Source organism: Vulpes vulpes, chromosome 5, assembly GCF_048418805.1.
Source record: "Vulpes vulpes isolate BD-2025 chromosome 5, VulVul3, whole genome shotgun sequence".
Taxonomy (NCBI): domain Eukaryota; kingdom Metazoa; phylum Chordata; class Mammalia; order Carnivora; family Canidae; genus Vulpes; species Vulpes vulpes.
This window is the reverse complement of record NC_132784.1, coordinates 90,942,845-90,958,584: the sequence shown is the minus strand read 5'-3', so window position 1 is coordinate 90,958,584 and position 15,740 is coordinate 90,942,845. Positions and strand designations below refer to the sequence as shown.

General features: G+C 67.0%; 2 protein-coding genes across 7 annotated transcripts in view; one reads left to right on the top strand and one right to left on the bottom strand.

Moving 5' to 3' along the window:
* PTDSS2 (phosphatidylserine synthase 2) overlaps positions 1–4,560 on the top strand; it is a 20,098-nt gene extending 15,538 nt beyond the window's left edge. Inside the window, exons 4-12 of one of the 2 annotated variants that reach the window (XM_072759226.1) lie at positions 508–575; positions 1,844–1,978; positions 2,254–2,304; positions 2,471–2,584; positions 2,674–2,792; positions 3,058–3,172; positions 3,246–3,391; positions 3,490–3,675; positions 3,782–4,560. In XM_072759226.1, coding sequence (XP_072615327.1) covers positions 508–575; positions 1,844–1,978; positions 2,254–2,304; positions 2,471–2,584; positions 2,674–2,792; positions 3,058–3,172; positions 3,246–3,391; positions 3,490–3,675; positions 3,782–3,941 — 1,094 coding nt within the window. In that variant the 3' untranslated portion in view covers positions 3,942–4,560. Of the gene's footprint in view, positions 1–507; positions 576–1,843; positions 1,979–2,253; positions 2,305–2,470; positions 2,585–2,673; positions 2,793–3,057; positions 3,392–3,489; positions 3,676–3,781 lie in introns of both variants that reach the window. The other variant, XM_072759225.1, reaches the window with a different exon arrangement.
* Positions 4,514–15,740, bottom strand: RNH1 (ribonuclease/angiogenin inhibitor 1). 5 transcript variants are annotated; one of them, XM_072759224.1, is made up of 10 exons: positions 14,204–14,324; positions 9,081–9,186; positions 7,719–7,889; positions 7,132–7,302; positions 6,480–6,650; positions 6,135–6,305; positions 5,868–6,038; positions 5,590–5,760; positions 4,963–5,133; positions 4,514–4,708 (listed from the first exon to the last, which is right to left on the bottom strand). In XM_072759224.1, exons 2-10 carry the CDS (start codon positions 9,164–9,166, stop codon positions 4,621–4,623), a joined length of 1,371 nt encoding a protein of 456 aa, XP_072615325.1. In that variant the 5' UTR covers positions 9,167–9,186; positions 14,204–14,324; the 3' UTR covers positions 4,514–4,620. The 5 variants fall into 5 exon arrangements, with proteins under 5 accessions (XP_072615325.1, XP_072615324.1, XP_072615321.1 ...); XM_072759223.1 differs by having other exon boundaries at positions 14,041–14,288; XM_072759220.1 differs by lacking the exon at positions 14,204–14,324 and adding an exon at positions 10,489–11,508.

The following is a 15,740-nucleotide window of genomic DNA, read 5'->3' as shown; positions in this document are numbered from 1 at the left end:
AGAAAGCACCTGTGCTCTAGGCTGGCGGGCTCCCCCTCCCGTTGGCTGCTGGCTCCTGGGGAGAAGCGGGCGGAGGTCGGGTCCTGGCGAATCACAGGGTCCGAGGGACGCGTGTTCTCAGCTTCCTGAGACGTAACTGCCCTGAGCATGTGGGTCTAGAGGAGGGACGCGATGTGCACGGGGTCAGCCGCGGGGGCGTTGGCACGGAGGTCCCTAAGCAGGTCATGGCGCCCGGGTCAGTGCACCCCGCCATGCAGGTGGTCAAGTCCCCATACATGCCGTGTGTTCCCCACAGTGTTGGGGGGTGACGCGAGGGAGGAGGAAGGGGATTTCCTGCCCGTTCACGGGGAAACCCGTTCTGGCCTTCGGTTTCCTTACCTGGACACAAGGTTCCTGCAGACTTGCTGAGCGACAGAGGTCAGGGGTCACGCCCAGACGGCCAGGCTGATACCAGGCGAGGGTGGGAGGGGGCGCAGGGCCCTCCTGACGCCCGTGCTGTCTTTGCAGCCTACTGGCGGTTCTGGCTGTGCGTCAGCGTCGTCTACGAGCTGTTCCTCATCTTCATCCTCTTCCAGGTGAGCGAGCAGGTGGTGGCGCGACCCCAGGAGCTTTGGGGGGAAGCGAGGGGGATCCCGGAGAGGTGGGCACAGGGGGGAGGACCCGGCGGGGGAGGAGGGGCCTGCCCGGTCAGCCTGCGCGGGGAGCAGGGACGCTGCCGGGGCTCAGGCCTGGGGCCAGCTCACCTGCTGCTGCACGGTACCCAGCACCCCGCACTCGGCACTGAGGGTGGCCCGGCCACTCTACCCTCTGGGCACAGGGGTGCTGGCACCCGTGCCTGTTGTGTCATCGTCCGTTTACTCCGTGCGGTGGACATGCTGCTGGCATGCGGGGTCCACAGTAGCAGCTTGCTCTCAGCTGCCCAGCTGCAGGTGCTGGCCCTCACGTCCATGCTCACGCGGGGAATTCTGTGCACGGCAACACCACGTGTGACCCTGCAAGGCCGCCCACCACCCACCCTCCTCCCCCTGGGCCCCTGAAGGCGTCCGGGCCATGCGCCCATGTCCCCCCGGGGGCATCGGGGGTGTGGGCCTGCCGTGTCGCCTGTGCTACCTGTGTAAGGCGTGGCCAGACTGCTCCCGCCACACCTGGCCCGTCGGGATCTTTCTTGGGGCCGTTGGGCCGTGCACCACTTGTCCTGCTTGTTTGCATCTCTGGACTGCCTGCCCGGGTGGGCCCTCACGCTGTGCTCCACGCTGCTCAGCCTTCAGCGGCGCCTCAACGTGTGCACACCTGTCACCTTGTGGGTGGAGCCCGTGAGTCCGGGCTGCTGCTGACACAGGGACACAGCATGTCCACCCTCAGGTCCCACAGTCCCCAAGCTCACGGGGTGACTTTGGTTGTGTGATGTCACCGTCCGAGTGTCACTTCCATAGACCCCAGCTGGGCTCCGGGTCCACTTGCAGGACAGGGCCATGCATCTGCGTAGCACAGGTGGCCTGGGTCACGTGACATGCAGGTGTGCACATGCTCTACCCGCCGGCCCTGGACACCTGTCACCCCCTCACTCTTGTCCCCACTTCGTCCCTCGGCTGGTACTCTGGGCAGTAACGAGGGGACGAGGCTGACGGCAGGTGTCCTGCGTCAGGTGTCCAGCTGGTGGCTAGATGGGCCGCAGGGGGGTGGGAGGGAGCCCAGCCTGCTGGCAGGCAGTGTTGGCGCCCGTGTCTGGGGGGCGTCCTGAAGCTGTGCTCCCATGAGGGGACGTGGGGAGGGCCAGTGGCAAGCCCCCCAGCCTGGGGCCCCCGCATCCGTCTGCCGGCCCCGCTCACTGCTGGCTTTGCAGACCGTGCAGGACGGCCGCCAGTTCCTGAAGTACGTGGACCCCAAGCTGGGCGTGCCGCTGCCCGAGAGGGACTACGGGGGAAACTGCCTCATCTACGACGCGCACAACGAGAGCGACCCCTTCCACAACGTCTGGGTAGGGCGGGCTCCGGGGCTCCCCGCTGCCGGCTGGCCCTGTTCTGGAGCCCCCGTCTGCACAGGGGCCCCCCCCCGATGGGTACCCGCTCCCCCTGGGGTCAGGCCTGGTTGCAGGTGCCCACTGCTCTGTGCCCCAGGGCCAGCCAGCGCTGCTCCAGGGGGGGTGCGGTCCCAGCAGCCCTGGATGCGGGCAGGAGCAGGGCCCGTGGTGCCCGCAGGGAGCGAGGGGCCGCTGGCTGTGGGCTGGGCGCGAGGCGAGTGTCTCGCCCACAGGACAAGCTGGACGGCTTTGTGCCCGCACACTTCCTTGGCTGGTACCTGAAGGTAAGGCGGCCTGGCCTGGCTGTCCGAAGGACACGGTGGTTCCAGGTTCTGCCCTGCGCTCTGAGCCCGACCCGGCCTCCTGCTGCTGCTCAGGGTGTGGGTGTGGGTGTAGTGGGTGAGGCCGCAGGGTCGCCCTGCAGGGCCTGATGTGGTGCCCGGCCCCCAGACCCTGATGATCCGGGACTGGTGGATGTGCACGATCGTGAGCGTGATGTTTGAGTTCCTGGAGTACAGCCTGGAGCACCAGCTGCCCAACTTCAGCGAGTGCTGGTGGGATCACGTAGGTGCCAGCAGCCGTCCTGGGGGTCGCGGGGCGCAGAGGCCATCCGCAGGGCAGGACCGCTGCTCACCTCCGGCCTCTGCCCCCAGTGGATCATGGACGTGCTCGTCTGCAACGGGCTGGGCATCTACTGCGGCATGAAAACCCTCGAGTGGCTGTCAATGAAGACGTACAAGTGGCAGGGCCTGTGGAACATCCCCACCTACAAGTGCGTCCCCAGCCTCCTGCTGGAGGGTCCCCGGGGGCCTGAGGTGGTACTGGGGCACCTTCTGGGAGGGGCCGTGAACCAGGATTGCCCCTGGGCCCCGGGAGCCCCCCAGGCCCTTCTCTGGCTCCCCTCTCCCCGGGCCACCCCCCTCAGGGGTACGGGCAGCGCTTGGAGGGCACTGGGGGGGGCGCACGGGGCATGAGCGGCTGGCACGGCCACGGGTGGGGCAGGTGCTCCCCCGGATGACAGCCTGCTGTGCCCCCAGAGGCAAGATGAAGAGGATCGCCTTCCAGTTCACGCCCTACAGCTGGGTCCGCTTCGAGTGGAAGCCCGCCTCCAGCCTGCGCCGCTGGCTGGCCGTGTGCGGCATCATCCTGGTGGTAAGGCTGGCGGGTCCCGCGGGTGCGCCCGCCGGGCAGCCCGGGCCCCTGCCCACCCTCCTCTGGTCCCCAGTTTCTGTTGGCAGAGCTGAACACATTCTACTTGAAGTTCGTGCTGTGGCTGCCCCCGGAGCACTACCTGGTCCTGCTGCGGCTGGTCTTCTTCGTCAACGTGGGCGGTGTGGCCATGCGGGAGATCTACGACTTCATGGACGACCCGTGAGGGCCCCGGGGTGGGCGGGGCGGGCCTGGGCACGAGTGGCGCTGCCGACCCCGGGGCCCCGCCGCGGTGCCCTCAGCCGGTGCCCTCCCCGCAGGAAGCTCCACAAGAAGCTGGGCCAGCAGGCCTGGCTGGTGGCAGCCATCACGGCCACGGAGCTGCTCATCGTGGTGAAGTACGACCCGCACACACTCACGCTGTCCCTGCCCTTCTACATCTCCCAGTGCTGGACGCTCGGCTCCGTGCTCGTGCTCACCTGGACCATCTGGCGCTTCTTCCTCCGGTGAGTGTGGGGCACCCAGGGGAGTTGCGTGGGCCGTTGGCCCCTCCCAGTGACAGGCACGTCCCTGCAAGGGCGGGGACGGTGACGTGGCTCCCGCGGACCCTAGGGACATCACCCTGAGGTACAAGGAGACCCGGCGGCAGAAGCAGCAGAGCAGGGGCGACCCGGGCAGAGCCGTCGGCACCACAGACAGGCACCTGCCTGAGCCAGGAGACCCCCCAGGACCCGCGGAGGCCGAGGCGGAGGGGGCGCCGGCCCCAAGCTGATGCACCTCAGGACCGGCTCCCAAGGGGCCCTGCCCCGTCCCCTGCGCACAGCGGGGCCCTGTGGCGTGGGCTTGTGTGCGTGCGTGGACTCTGTGGCTGTGGCCCCCCACCCTGGGGCTGACCCTGGGCAGCCATTCTCCTCTGCCCTGGCGGCCTAGCCCAGGCTCGGCACCTGTCCCTGCTCCCCGGGCCTGCAGCCACTGGGAGGCCCTGACTGCCCCGCGGCCCGCTGCCCCCGCTCGTCCAGGAACACCCGAGCGGCTGAGGACGGGCAGGTCTGAACACACGGGCCCCGACGCCCCTCGAGGAGCAGAGGCGCGGAGCGGTGGGCAGGCAGCAGAGGCCAGGCTCTCCGGCCGGGCGGAGGGTCGTCTTCACGAGGAGCAAACCGAACAAGTGAAGCAATGGGGCGCGGTCCGCACTGGCTCCCCGGGGCGGGGCGGCGTGTGCAGGGGCGGGGCGGCCGGGAGCTGTGCCTGCTGGGGGCAGCCGCGGTCCTGGGCGCGTGCGCATGCACAGACCTGTGACGCCACGCCCAGTGTGCCCCCCACAGAAAGGACAGGCACCCCTTCTGCCAAAAAAAGTGCTTTAATAAAGTGTTTAAAACTTTGTTGCAGAACTGGGTTGATTAGAGCATTTCTGTGTACGCCAAGCTAGGACGTGGGGGGGGGGGGGCCACTCAGGAGATGATCTTCAGGCTGGGCTTCCGTTCCTCCAGGGCCCGCAGGCTGTCCTCGATGTCCTGGGACCAGTAGATGTCGTAGAGGCTGCGCAGGCAGCGGGGCTCAGGGTCAGGGCCGGGTGGGGGACCGCCACCCCCTCCCCGCAGCCCCGCCCGCACTCACCAGCTGCTCCAGCCCCGCCCTCGAGGCCCCGCCCGCACTCACACCCGTTGCTCCAGCGCCAGCCCCGCCCCCCGCAGTCCCGCCGGCACTCACCAGCGGCTCCAGCCCCGCCCCCGAGGCCCCGCCCGCACTCACCAGCTGCTCCAGCCCCGCCCCGAGGCCCCGCCCGCACTCACACCAGCTGCTCCAGCGCGCAGCCCGGCTGCTCCACACTCTCCATGAGCCGCCGGATGCCCTGGTCGTTCATGCGGTTGTTGCTGAGGTCCAGCTCCCGCAAGCTGCGGTTGGCCAGCAGGAGCGAGGCCAGGCTGGCGCAGCCATCGTTGGCCACGTCGCAGTCCCCCAGGCTGGGCGAAGAGCGGGGCACAGGTCAGGCAACAGGACGTAGGGCGGCCCCGCACCACGAGGTCCGCTGAGCCCCAGGGTCACTGCTGTTCCCAGCGAGCCCTGGCAGGCGGCCCCGCCCGAGGCCAGAGGGGCACGCAGCTCCCCCTGCAGGCGCGGCGGCCACACGGCCGGGACACCTGGGGAAGGACAGGCCGGGCCCCTCCCACCCCGCACGGCCCGGCAGCCCTGAGCCCCCATGAGAAGCGGAACTCCATGCAGAAAACAGACAAAACACGGCGCGGGCGGCCCAGCTCAGGCCCCGCGGGCGCCACGGAGGAGACGAGGTCAGGAGAGCCGCAGAGGCCCCCACACTGGGACGAGCCAGCGGCCAGCCCAGCGAAGGAACCGGGACCCCACGGAAGCGGGGCAGAGGGCCCGGGCCCCGCGCACCAGCACGCGCACGGGGAGGTGCTCACCAGAGCACCTGCAGAGCAGTCCCCGACTGGCCCAGCGCCTGGCACAGCTCCCGGACGCCGGAGTCCCCCAGCTTGTTGTTGCTCAGCTGCAGCTCCACCAGGCGCTTGTTCTGGGTCAGCATCGTGCCAAAGTGGTGGCAGCACGTGGCCGTGAAGTTGCAGGACTTCACCCTGAGACACACAGACACGCGGTCGGGGCCTTGTGGACGGAGCACAGCACCACCCCCCCCCACCCCCCCCACCCCCCCCCACCCCCCCGGCCCGCCGGCAGCACTCACCACAGGGACTGCAGCCGGCTGCCGGGCTCCAGCAGGCTCTCGCACAGCAGCCGCGCGCCCTCATCCCCCAGCGCGTTGCATGCCAGGCTCAGCTCCTCCAGGCTCTCCTTGGCGCTGACCACGCGGCACAGGTCCCTGCAGCCCGTGGCGGTGACGTCACACTCCCAGAGCCTGCGGGGTGGGACAGTCACCTCCTGACACTGCCCAGGCCATGGCCCTCAGGGCACGGGGCGGGCATGGGGCAGGCATGGGGCGGAGCCGACTCACCACAGGACCCTGATCTGGCAGCTGGGGTGCAGCAGGCTGGGGCACAGCACCGCGATGCCCTGGTCACCCAGCTTGTTATCCCCCAGGTCCAGCTCCCGCAGCGAGGTCTTGGAGGCCACCACAGCGCGCAGGTCCTCGCAGCTGGCCGGCGTCAGGCCACAGTTCTCCAGCCTGGGGGCACAGGAGGGCCGGCTGGGCGGAGGGGCCCTGCAGCCCCCCCACAGCCCCCTCCCCACCCTATCCATCCGCAGCCCCCGCAGCCCCCCTGCAGCCCCCTCCCCACCCCCATCCATCCACAGCCCCCCCCCCCCCCCGCAGCCCCCCTGCAGCCCCACCCTGGCTTACTTGAGTGTCTCCAGCTGACAGGCCGACTCCACCAGGCCCCGGCACAGCACCCGCACGCCGGCCTCACCGATCTCGTTGTTGCTCACCACCAGCTCCTTGAAGTGCTGCTTGTTCCTGAGTGCCGAGGCCAGGGACTCGCAGCTGGCGGCCGTCAGGTTGCAATACTCCAGCCTGGGGACGGGCAGGTGTCAGGAACTCCAGCCGCCGGGCACTGTCTGGGTCTCCTCTCCTGCCCCGGGCCATGCGGGAGCCCTGAGACCAGAGGGCTGCTCGGCGGGGACAGCACAGCCATGGCTAAGGGCCACTTCCTTGAGCCTCCTGGAGGCCAGCCACCCCCACGAGCCCCCCGCCAAGCCTGCGATCCACTGGAGCAGTGTCCGGAGCTGGATCTGGCTTCCTTCTCCTTCGCTGAGCCCGTCCACACTCGTGGTGGCCAGCCCGCCCCACACCTGATGTGGGGTTCCAGGCCGGCTTCCAGCTCGGGGCCCCCGCGTCAGAGGAGGAATCTGCAGGTCCCGGAGCGCCCCTGCCTCAGAGCTCCCTGCAGCCAATGTGCTGGGGCAGGGGCTGCCTGGGGCAGGGGCTCGGCCAAAACCACAGGGACAGGTGGGTGCGGGGCTAAGGGTGGCCTGCGTGGCGGGTCCACACTCACTGGAGCTTCTCCAGGTGGCACTGGGGGTCCAGGAGCCCTTCACACAGCAGCTGCAGGCCTGCGTCCTCCAGCGGGTTGTCACTGAGGTGCAGCTCCCGCAGGGTGGGCATGGAGCGCAGCATGGCGGGCAGGACCCCGCAGCCAGTCTTCGTCAGGCAGCAGTTCTGGAGGCTGGAGCACCCAGCCGCCCATCAGCAGGGTCCCCACGAGCCAGCAGGCCCCCATCAGCTGTGGCCCCCGCACAAGCCGCCCTTCTGTCCTCAGGAGCCACCACTGCCCCTGCCGCCCCTGCCCAAAGGAGGCCCCCAAGCCTGGCCCTGGAAGAGGGCACGCCCCTCCTCTCCCCCAGGCCAAGGACCGAGAGCACGAGGGGCTGCTCACATGCACCTCAGGCCCCAGGGAGGCTGGGCCAGGAGCCCAGCAATGACAGGCAGGCTGGGTGGTGGGCACACCCCAAGGGACAGGGCCCCTCCCCCAGGACCTGCTGCTGAAGCCCCCTGCTGCCTCCTGCCCAGCCTCAGCCGCCGTCTAGACCCGAGCCTGCACTGGGCCGAGCACCTGGGACCGTGTGGCTCCTAAGGACTCACCTGAGCTTCTGAATCTTGCAGGTGGCGCTCTGCAGGCCCTGGAGCACCAGGTGCACTCCGGCATCACCCAGCTCATTGGTGCAAAGGCTCAGCTCAGTCAGGGACGGGTTGGCCTGGAGGGCAGAGCTGATATCCTTGCACCGCACCTCCGTGAGGCCGCAGTCGTCCAGCCTGTGGACGGGACGTTGGTCACTTCACACGGCTGGTCCCAGCCCGTTCATGGGCCAAGAACTCCACACGGTAGATCACAACCAAGACGTTTAAAAATGAAACAGAGGGGCGGCCGGCGGGCTCAGGCGAACTCGACCTCAAGACAGTGAGTTCACACCCCACGCTGCGTGTGGAACCCAGTTTAAATGAATAAATAACAGAAAAACGTAGGGATCGTCTCGGAAAGCTTCCGTCAAAGACCCTGGCACGTGTGCAGATGCACGTCGGGGCACCTACTCCGCTCGCTTTGGGAGGCGGTGAGCAAGTGAAAGCTCTGGTCGAGCTCTAGGGGAAAACCGACCGCAGGAGCACTGGATAGAGGACAAAACCAGAGGGTCTCGCCGAGACGGGCGTGCAACCAGGGGCCAAGTGAAAAACCCGACACGCACAGGTGGGAGGAGAGCCAGCTCTTGCCCACAAAAGAACGGCAACAGGTAAGTGTGGAAGAGACGAGAAAATCAAAGATCCCAACTAAGCAAAGGTCCAGCAACCACCGTTCTCCAAGACCCCCATGACCTCGCGTCCAATGTGCGTACTGGTCACCAGGACACGGGGTCGCCGGGGTGCAGAGGCGGTCAAGGTGCCCGCAGGGGCGAGCCCATGGTGCCCCAGGGTCCGCAGGTGTCCCACCCCCCCCACCCCCCCCACCCCCCCCACCCCCGCCCCACAGCCCGGAGGGGGCGGAGACAGGGAGCGGCCACACGTCGCAGGTGGGCGGGCGAGGACAGGGAGGTGCCGCCCTCTGCACCCGCACGCCCGCCCGGCCCTGGGGGGCACAACAAGAAGAGCGGGTGATGGGGCGGCCTTCTGCCCAGGGCGTGACCGGGTCCCCGATTGAGTCCCGCATCGCGCTCCCCGCAGGGAGCCCGCTTCCCCTGGGTCTGGGTCTCTCCTCAATAAACAAAAAAAATCTTTAAAAAAAATTAAAGCAGAGCTGGTGACATCCGCGTCCAGGCGGCGGGGGGCCCTGTTTCGCCATCCCTGTGGCTCTTCCGTAAACCTACACACTCGGGTAGGAGGAGGGACGGCGGCGGCCCCGGCTCCCGCCTGCCAAGCCCGGGGAAGGCGCGGCAGACGGCTGGGGCGGCCCCACACCCGGCGGGAGGGGACTGCACCCCCTGTGGGGTCCGGCGCCGGGCTGCGTGCGCCTACCTGACCACCTCGTACTGCTGGATTAGGGGCAGGAGCTCCGTCCACCGGGCGTCGCTCAGCTGCTGACACTGAATGCTCAGGCTCATGGCTCGAGGTGGAGTGGGTCCTGGACGGGAGTGGGGGACACCTTAGCAGGGCCCCCGGGTCTGACCGCCGCAGCCCTCCTAGGACCCACGGGTGCTGCTGTTTCGGAAGCCACAGCCTCCCCCTTGGCCGTGCCCTCTTGGTCTCCTGCCTTCGGTGGCGCGGACCCCCTGGGGGACCCAGTGTCAGGGCGCTGGGTGGGCGCCCCGGCCCCGAAGGAAGGAGGGGCTGGCGGAAGGGGAGGCCTCGCTGCGGAAGGGCGGAGGGGACCGGGGTCCATTCGAGGGCAACAGAAAGCCCGGGACGTGTCACACCTGAAACAACGCCGCTCCCCGCCCTTCGCAGAGGGACAAACAGGGACTCAGGCCCGCGGGCGGCAGCGCCTGGGACACCGGGTGGAGGAACGTGGCCTGAGCCGGGCTGGGCGGGGGCTGGGCGAGTGCTGGGCGGTGCGATCGGGAGTTCAGAGCTCGTGGGCGGGGAGGGGCGGGGGGGGAGGGGGTCGGCCCTGGCGCCCGCAGCCCGCACACGGGGGGCCCCCGGCGCGCCCCGCCCGCTGCCCCCGGGAACGAACCCCACACCCGCCCGCGGGCCCAGAGTGTGGTCCGCAAATCCGCGACCCGGAGCCCTTAGTCATCACTGGGGAAGGGCCCGAGGACCGAGTCCGGAGGAACCCTCTCTCCCAGGCCAGCCCGACACCAGGGGCCCGGGGTCCCCGGGGGCTCCGTGTGGGAGGAGCCAGCACCCCACCGACGGGCCCCGGGGAACCTCCGGGTTGGGCCTGCGGACTAGGGGCACTTCTAGGGGTCACGGATCCCTCGGGGGACCCCATGAAAACCCGTCTCGCCCCGCAAAGACGCCGTGTCCCGCGGCTTCTCCCGGGATCAGGGCCGGCAGCTGGGCTGCGCCCTGGGGCCCCAACGGGACGCGGACGGCTTTCCCGTGTGACAACCGGCCGGGCGCCCTCGGCCTGAGCCCCTCCCCGGGCGGCACGGCGTCCAGGGGGCGTCCAGGGGGCGTCCAGGGCCCGCGGAGCACCAGGCCCGGCGGCGCGGTTACCTGCGCGGGGCGCCGGGGAAGGCCGGGGGCGCGCCGGGGTCCGCGCGAGGTCGCCCACGGCCGCCACCAACTTCCGCGCACGCCGGACGCTGCGCATGTGTCCGGGCCCACGTGGGCCGCGGTGCGAGGAAGCGGCCGCTCGGGTCGCCCGCAGCACCCCCCGCCCCCGCCTGCGACCCCGCGCCCCCCGCGCCCCCCCCCCGCTCCTCCCTGCAACCCCGCTCCCCCCTGCGACCCCGCGCCCCCCGCGCCCTCCGCCGCTCACCCGCCGCCGGCCGCCGCTTCCGCTGGGCAGGGGTGCGGGCGCAGCACGTCGTGGGGCGGGGCGGGGCGGGGCGGGGCGGGAGGCAGGAGCTGCCCAGCAGGGTCGGCGACAAACAGCCCCGAGCCGCTCCGCCGCCAGGACAGCCGCTCCCGCGTGGAGGGGCCGACGCAGCGGGGGAACCCAGACGCCCCGGGGCGCTGTCCCGCGCACGGACGGCGGCGGCTCGCGGCCCGGGCCCGTGGGGCGGGGACCCCGGCTGCGGGCGCATCACGCGGGCACTGAGCACGGCCCCCGCGGCTCCCCGGCCCCACGCAGCCCACGGCCCGCGCGCGGAGTGCAGGAAGTCACGTAACAGCTCCGGGGGATCCCGGCTTAGCGCCGCCTGCAGCCCAGGGCGCGACCCCGGGTCCCGGGATCGAGTCCCGCGTGGGGCTCCCCGCGGGGAGCCTGCTCCTCCCTCTGCCTGGGTCTCCGCCTCCCTCCGTGTGTCTCTCATGAATAAATAAGATCTTTAAAAAGTATATTAACAGCGCCGATGACGGGGAAGTGGCAGGCGGGGTCGGCCGCGGGAGGGCGAGCCCGGGTGCGAGCGGAGAGGGCGCGGCCAGCTCCCCGGGGAGCCGCTCGGCGCCCCACGCACGCCCGGCACCATCTTTGTGATGATGGGGCGGGGCGGGGAGCGAGTTCTTTGCGGAAATGAGGGTTGGGTTACTCAATCTGGGAGGCTATTTGGCTGAGTCAGTCCTGGCTGGGCGCCAACCGACGGGAGGCCTGGGCCACGAGTGTGGGGCCGGCGGAGAGCAGCCTGGATGCAGAGCGCGCGGAGGCCAGCACCCCAGGCCCCCCACGAGCTCCCTCAGAGCAAGCCAAGTTGCCAGGGGCCCCCCCGAGGCTCCCTCCACCCTCACGCACGAAAGGGACGGTGCCCGGTTTGTGCAGAAGCCACTGAAGCCTGAGGCTGCTGGAGAACGGAGTGAAGCAGCGGGCGCGGGTGGAGGGCGCCTCGGGTGGAGGGGGCCTCGGCTGCAGCGCAGCTCCAGCCAGCTTTCACATGGCTTTGTTTTCTTCAGGCAAATACCCAGAAGGGGCACCTGGGTGGCTCAGTCACTGAAGCACCTGCCTCTGGCTCAAGTCATGAAGTTAGGGTCCTGGGATGGAGCCCCGCAGCAGCACCCCGCTCCCTGGAGAGCCCGCTCCTCCCCCTCCCTCTGCTACTCCCCCTGCTCTCACTCTCTGTCAAATAAAATCCTCAAAAAAAAAAAAAAAAAAAAAAACCATAAATAGGATTACTAGACTGTATGGTGTTTTTAACATTTTGAGGAAGCTCCACACTACCTTCCACAGTGGCTGCACCAATTTTCACCCCCACCAACACCGCATAAGCATTCCCTTTGCTCCACATCCTCACCAACACTTGTCATGTTGAGTTTTGCCATTCTGACAGGTGAGAGGTGGGAACACACTGTGGTTTTGATTTGCATTTCCCTGACGGTGAGTGAGAAGCATCTCTCCATGTGTCTGCTGGCCATCTAGGTGTCTTGTTTGGAGGAATGTCTGTACAGATCCTCACTCATTTTTTTTTAAATATTTATATTAGAGAGAGCGAGCACAAGGAATGAGGTTGAGTGTTGGGCAGAGAGAATCTCAAGGAGAGTCCACAAAGAATGCAGGCCCGAGCTGGGGCTCAATCCTGTGACCTAGAAAACCGAGAGTTTGGCACTTGACTGAACCACCCAGGCACCCCCTTGACCCATTTTTAATTAGATTATTTGTTTGGGGTTTTTTGTTTTGTTTGTTTTTTAGTGTTAAGCTCTTCATATATTTCAGACGTTAACCTATCATCAGGTATGTCATTTGCAAATACCTTCTCCCATTCCATAGGTTGCCCTCTCAACCTTTGTTGATGATGGTTTCCTTTGCTATAAAACATGATTTTTATCACATAAGCACTATGTACCCTTTATAGGAAAACCAGAAGACAGAAATAAGAAAATAAAAGGCCCTAGCTTGCAGGCCTTCCAGAAACACAAAGGCTCTGAGATCTATGTATGAGCTCCTGCTCCTCTGTATGCACAATACACATTTAAGAAAAATAATAATAGGGGATCCCTGGGTGGCTCAGCGGTTTAGCACCTGCCTTTGGCCCAGGGCATGGTCCTGGAGTCCCAGGATCGAGTCCCACATCGGGCTCCTGGCATGGAGCCTGCTTCTCCCTCCTCCTGTGTCTCTGCCTCTATCTCTCTATCATAAATAAATAAATCTAAAATAATAATAATAAAGAGCTACTAGTAATGATAGGCAGAATAATGATCAAAGATGATTCCGTCCAAATCCCTACTTTACATTGCAAAAGGGTCTTTCCAGAGGTAGCTAAGTTAAGGGTTTTGAGATGGAGGGATTGTTTGGATTACTTGGGTATGCCCAAAGCAGCCACGAGGGTCCTTATAGAATGGAGGCAAAAAGGTGAAAATCCGAGAGCTGTGAGCATGGAGGCAGATGTCCTTGTGGCGTGGCTAAGCTGGAAAAGGCCAAGAAGCAGATGCTGCCCTGGAAAACCTGGAGGGAACCAGGCCTTTGGATGCTTTGACTTGTGCCTCTAGCACCCACGTCCCACTTCTGATCTAGAGAACTGTAAGAGAAGAAATCCTGTGACGGCAGCAGGAGGACACTGATGCAGCAGGAGCCGCTGTATTTTCCACCAAAGAAGAGATATGTATACAATGTATACACAAATATACAGGCACACTAATCCACATGTAACAGTCTAACTTTTTTTTTTTTTTTTTTTTTTTTTTTGACATTCTATGTGTCTGAGAAAGAGAGCAGGAGCAGGGATCCCCAGGCAGGACTCCGGGATGGGATGGTGCCCTGAGCTGCAGGCCTCCACCCCCGCGCCCCGGGCGCCCCAGCAGGCCTAACTTTAACGACCACACCGTGCATCCACGTCGCTCAACCATTTCTGCAAGCTGGCACCTGGACTTTCAGGCCGGAGGCTTCTCAGCAGGCCCCCGGGACACCGTCCTGGAGGGGCCGCCCGGGCTCCCCGGTGCCGTCCCACTTGCGCTCCCGTCCTCCGCACCGACTCGCCCCCAGCTCTCCGCAGGGCTCCCGCGGGACCGGACGGGGCCGGGATGCTGGGGGAAGGAGGGGCGGCCACGCCCAAGGCCCAGCATCCCGCGCGGCGACCCGGGAGGGTCCTCCCTGGGGGTGAGGGGTTCTTGGGGAGTAGGCGGCGAGTTACCCAACTTGGGGGAAATGTGGGCTGAGCCAGCCCTCGCGCCGCCTGCCGGGCGCCCACACACCGGGGTCAGGCCGCACCTCGAGAAGGCAGGGGGAACCCCGAGACGCAGACCACGCAGGCGCGCGCCCCGGACCCGAGACTCCCAGCGTGCCCCGGGAGGCAGGCCGGCGGCAGGTGCGCACGCGCGGGGGCGCTCTTGGACGCCCTGACGTCACCGAGGCGCCCCGACAGCCGCGAGGCCCCGCCCGTCCCGTCCCCCAGCCTGGCGCGCGCCCCCCGCCCCCGCCGCACCCTGATCCCGCTCCCGGCACCTGTTTCTCCGGCACCCCGCCCCCCGGTGTCGCTCCAAGAGCGCTTCAAGTCTGTCCTGGGCAGCATGGCCACAGCAGTGCCTGGCGCGCGTCCACAGACGACTCGGCCAAGGTCGGCGCCATTTAGAACGGACCCCGGGCACGGACCGCGGCAGTGACTGACCTCCAGACGACGGACCGAGAGGAGCGGCGGGCTACTGGCGGGGGCGGGGCCTGACAGGGCGCGGCCTCGCTGCTGCGTCGGGGCGGGGGGCGGGGCCTGGGCGATAGGCGGGGCTTTGCGTGGGGCGGGCGCAGGCTGGCGGGGCGGGGCTTTGCGTGGGGCGGGGCGGGGCCTGAGGGGCGGGGGCAGGGCTTTGCGTGGGGCGGGGCCTGAGTGGCGGGGGCGGGGCCTGAGACCCGGGCTGTGCCTGAGGAGGGTGCAAGCTGGCGGGGCGGGGCCTGGGGCCGCGGGGACGGAGTCAAGGGGCGGGGCCTCGCAGGGGGCGGGGCCTCCGTGGCCGGAGTTGGGGTCTCGCTGCTCCCACGTGGCGGCCGGGCGGAGCAGTGGTCCCAGCGCCGCCCTCCCCGCGTCCCGCCCGGCAGGTGTCCTCGGACGCCCGGCCCAGGCAGTGACATGAAGGTCACCGGGCTGGGGGCTGGGCTGGGCTGGGAGACGTGGAGCAAGATGCAGGCCAGACGCTACACGGCGGTCCGCTGCGGAGCCCCGACTCGGTGGTGCCGGGCTGGACAGACGCACGGGTGGTTTTGTGAGATTCGTTGGATCAACGTTTGTCATCTTTGGGCGCTGTTCCATTTATCTAACGGCAGAAACTCTGAATAATCCTGTATCTTCAAATGCATTCGTGCAATAAACACTTGTGTGAGCCCTTTGTGCGCGGCTGTGCGGCGGTACTCGGGGTTCAGCACTGGGCCGGGCCGGGGCGGGTGGGGGTGCGCACCCCCAGGGGAGACAGCAGCCCTTGGGGAGACGGCGCCAGGGCGGCCCCAGCCCGGGAGCGCCCGTGTCCCCTGCGGCAGGAGGGAGCACCGGGTGCTCAAGGAAAACTGGCTTTTCCTGAGAACTGACTTCTCGAAGCGCTAGAATGTGGCCGATTTTAATAGAAATTGTTTATACTATTCACTTTCCTGTTCCCTAGACCTAGTGTACTGACCGCGATCAACTTTTCTAAACTTGATGTCAGCGCCCTTTGGGAGACCTTCTGTGGCCAGCAGCACTGCAGGTGCCTCAAGGAGGAAGGGCGGCAGGTGGGCGCCGCCGAGGGCGGCCGGGGTCACAGGGGCCCGGCAGCAATTTTTTTTTTTTAAGATTTATCTATACATTTATCAGAGAGAGAGAGAGAGAGAGGCAGAGACACAGGAGGAGGGAGAAGCAGGCTCCATGCAGGGAGCCCAGCGCAGGACTCGATCCCGGGACTCCAGGATCCTGCCCTGGACCAAAGGCAGGCGCCAAACCGCTGAGCCACCCAGGGATCCCCCCCCCCAACTGTTTTGCTGAAATGCGATGCTGCTTCCTGCCTCGTTTCAGGTATAGGGGGCCATACCGGTCAGAGGTTGCTGGGCCCGTGCCCAGCGTGCGTAAACGAGCACCGGTTTGAAATGTTCTTACACGAATAAACAGCACGGACCCTGGTACATAAACGCTCAGACCGACGTCGTGGGTGCAGGCGGGAGGGCAGGCCGTGGGCTACCCCAGTGGT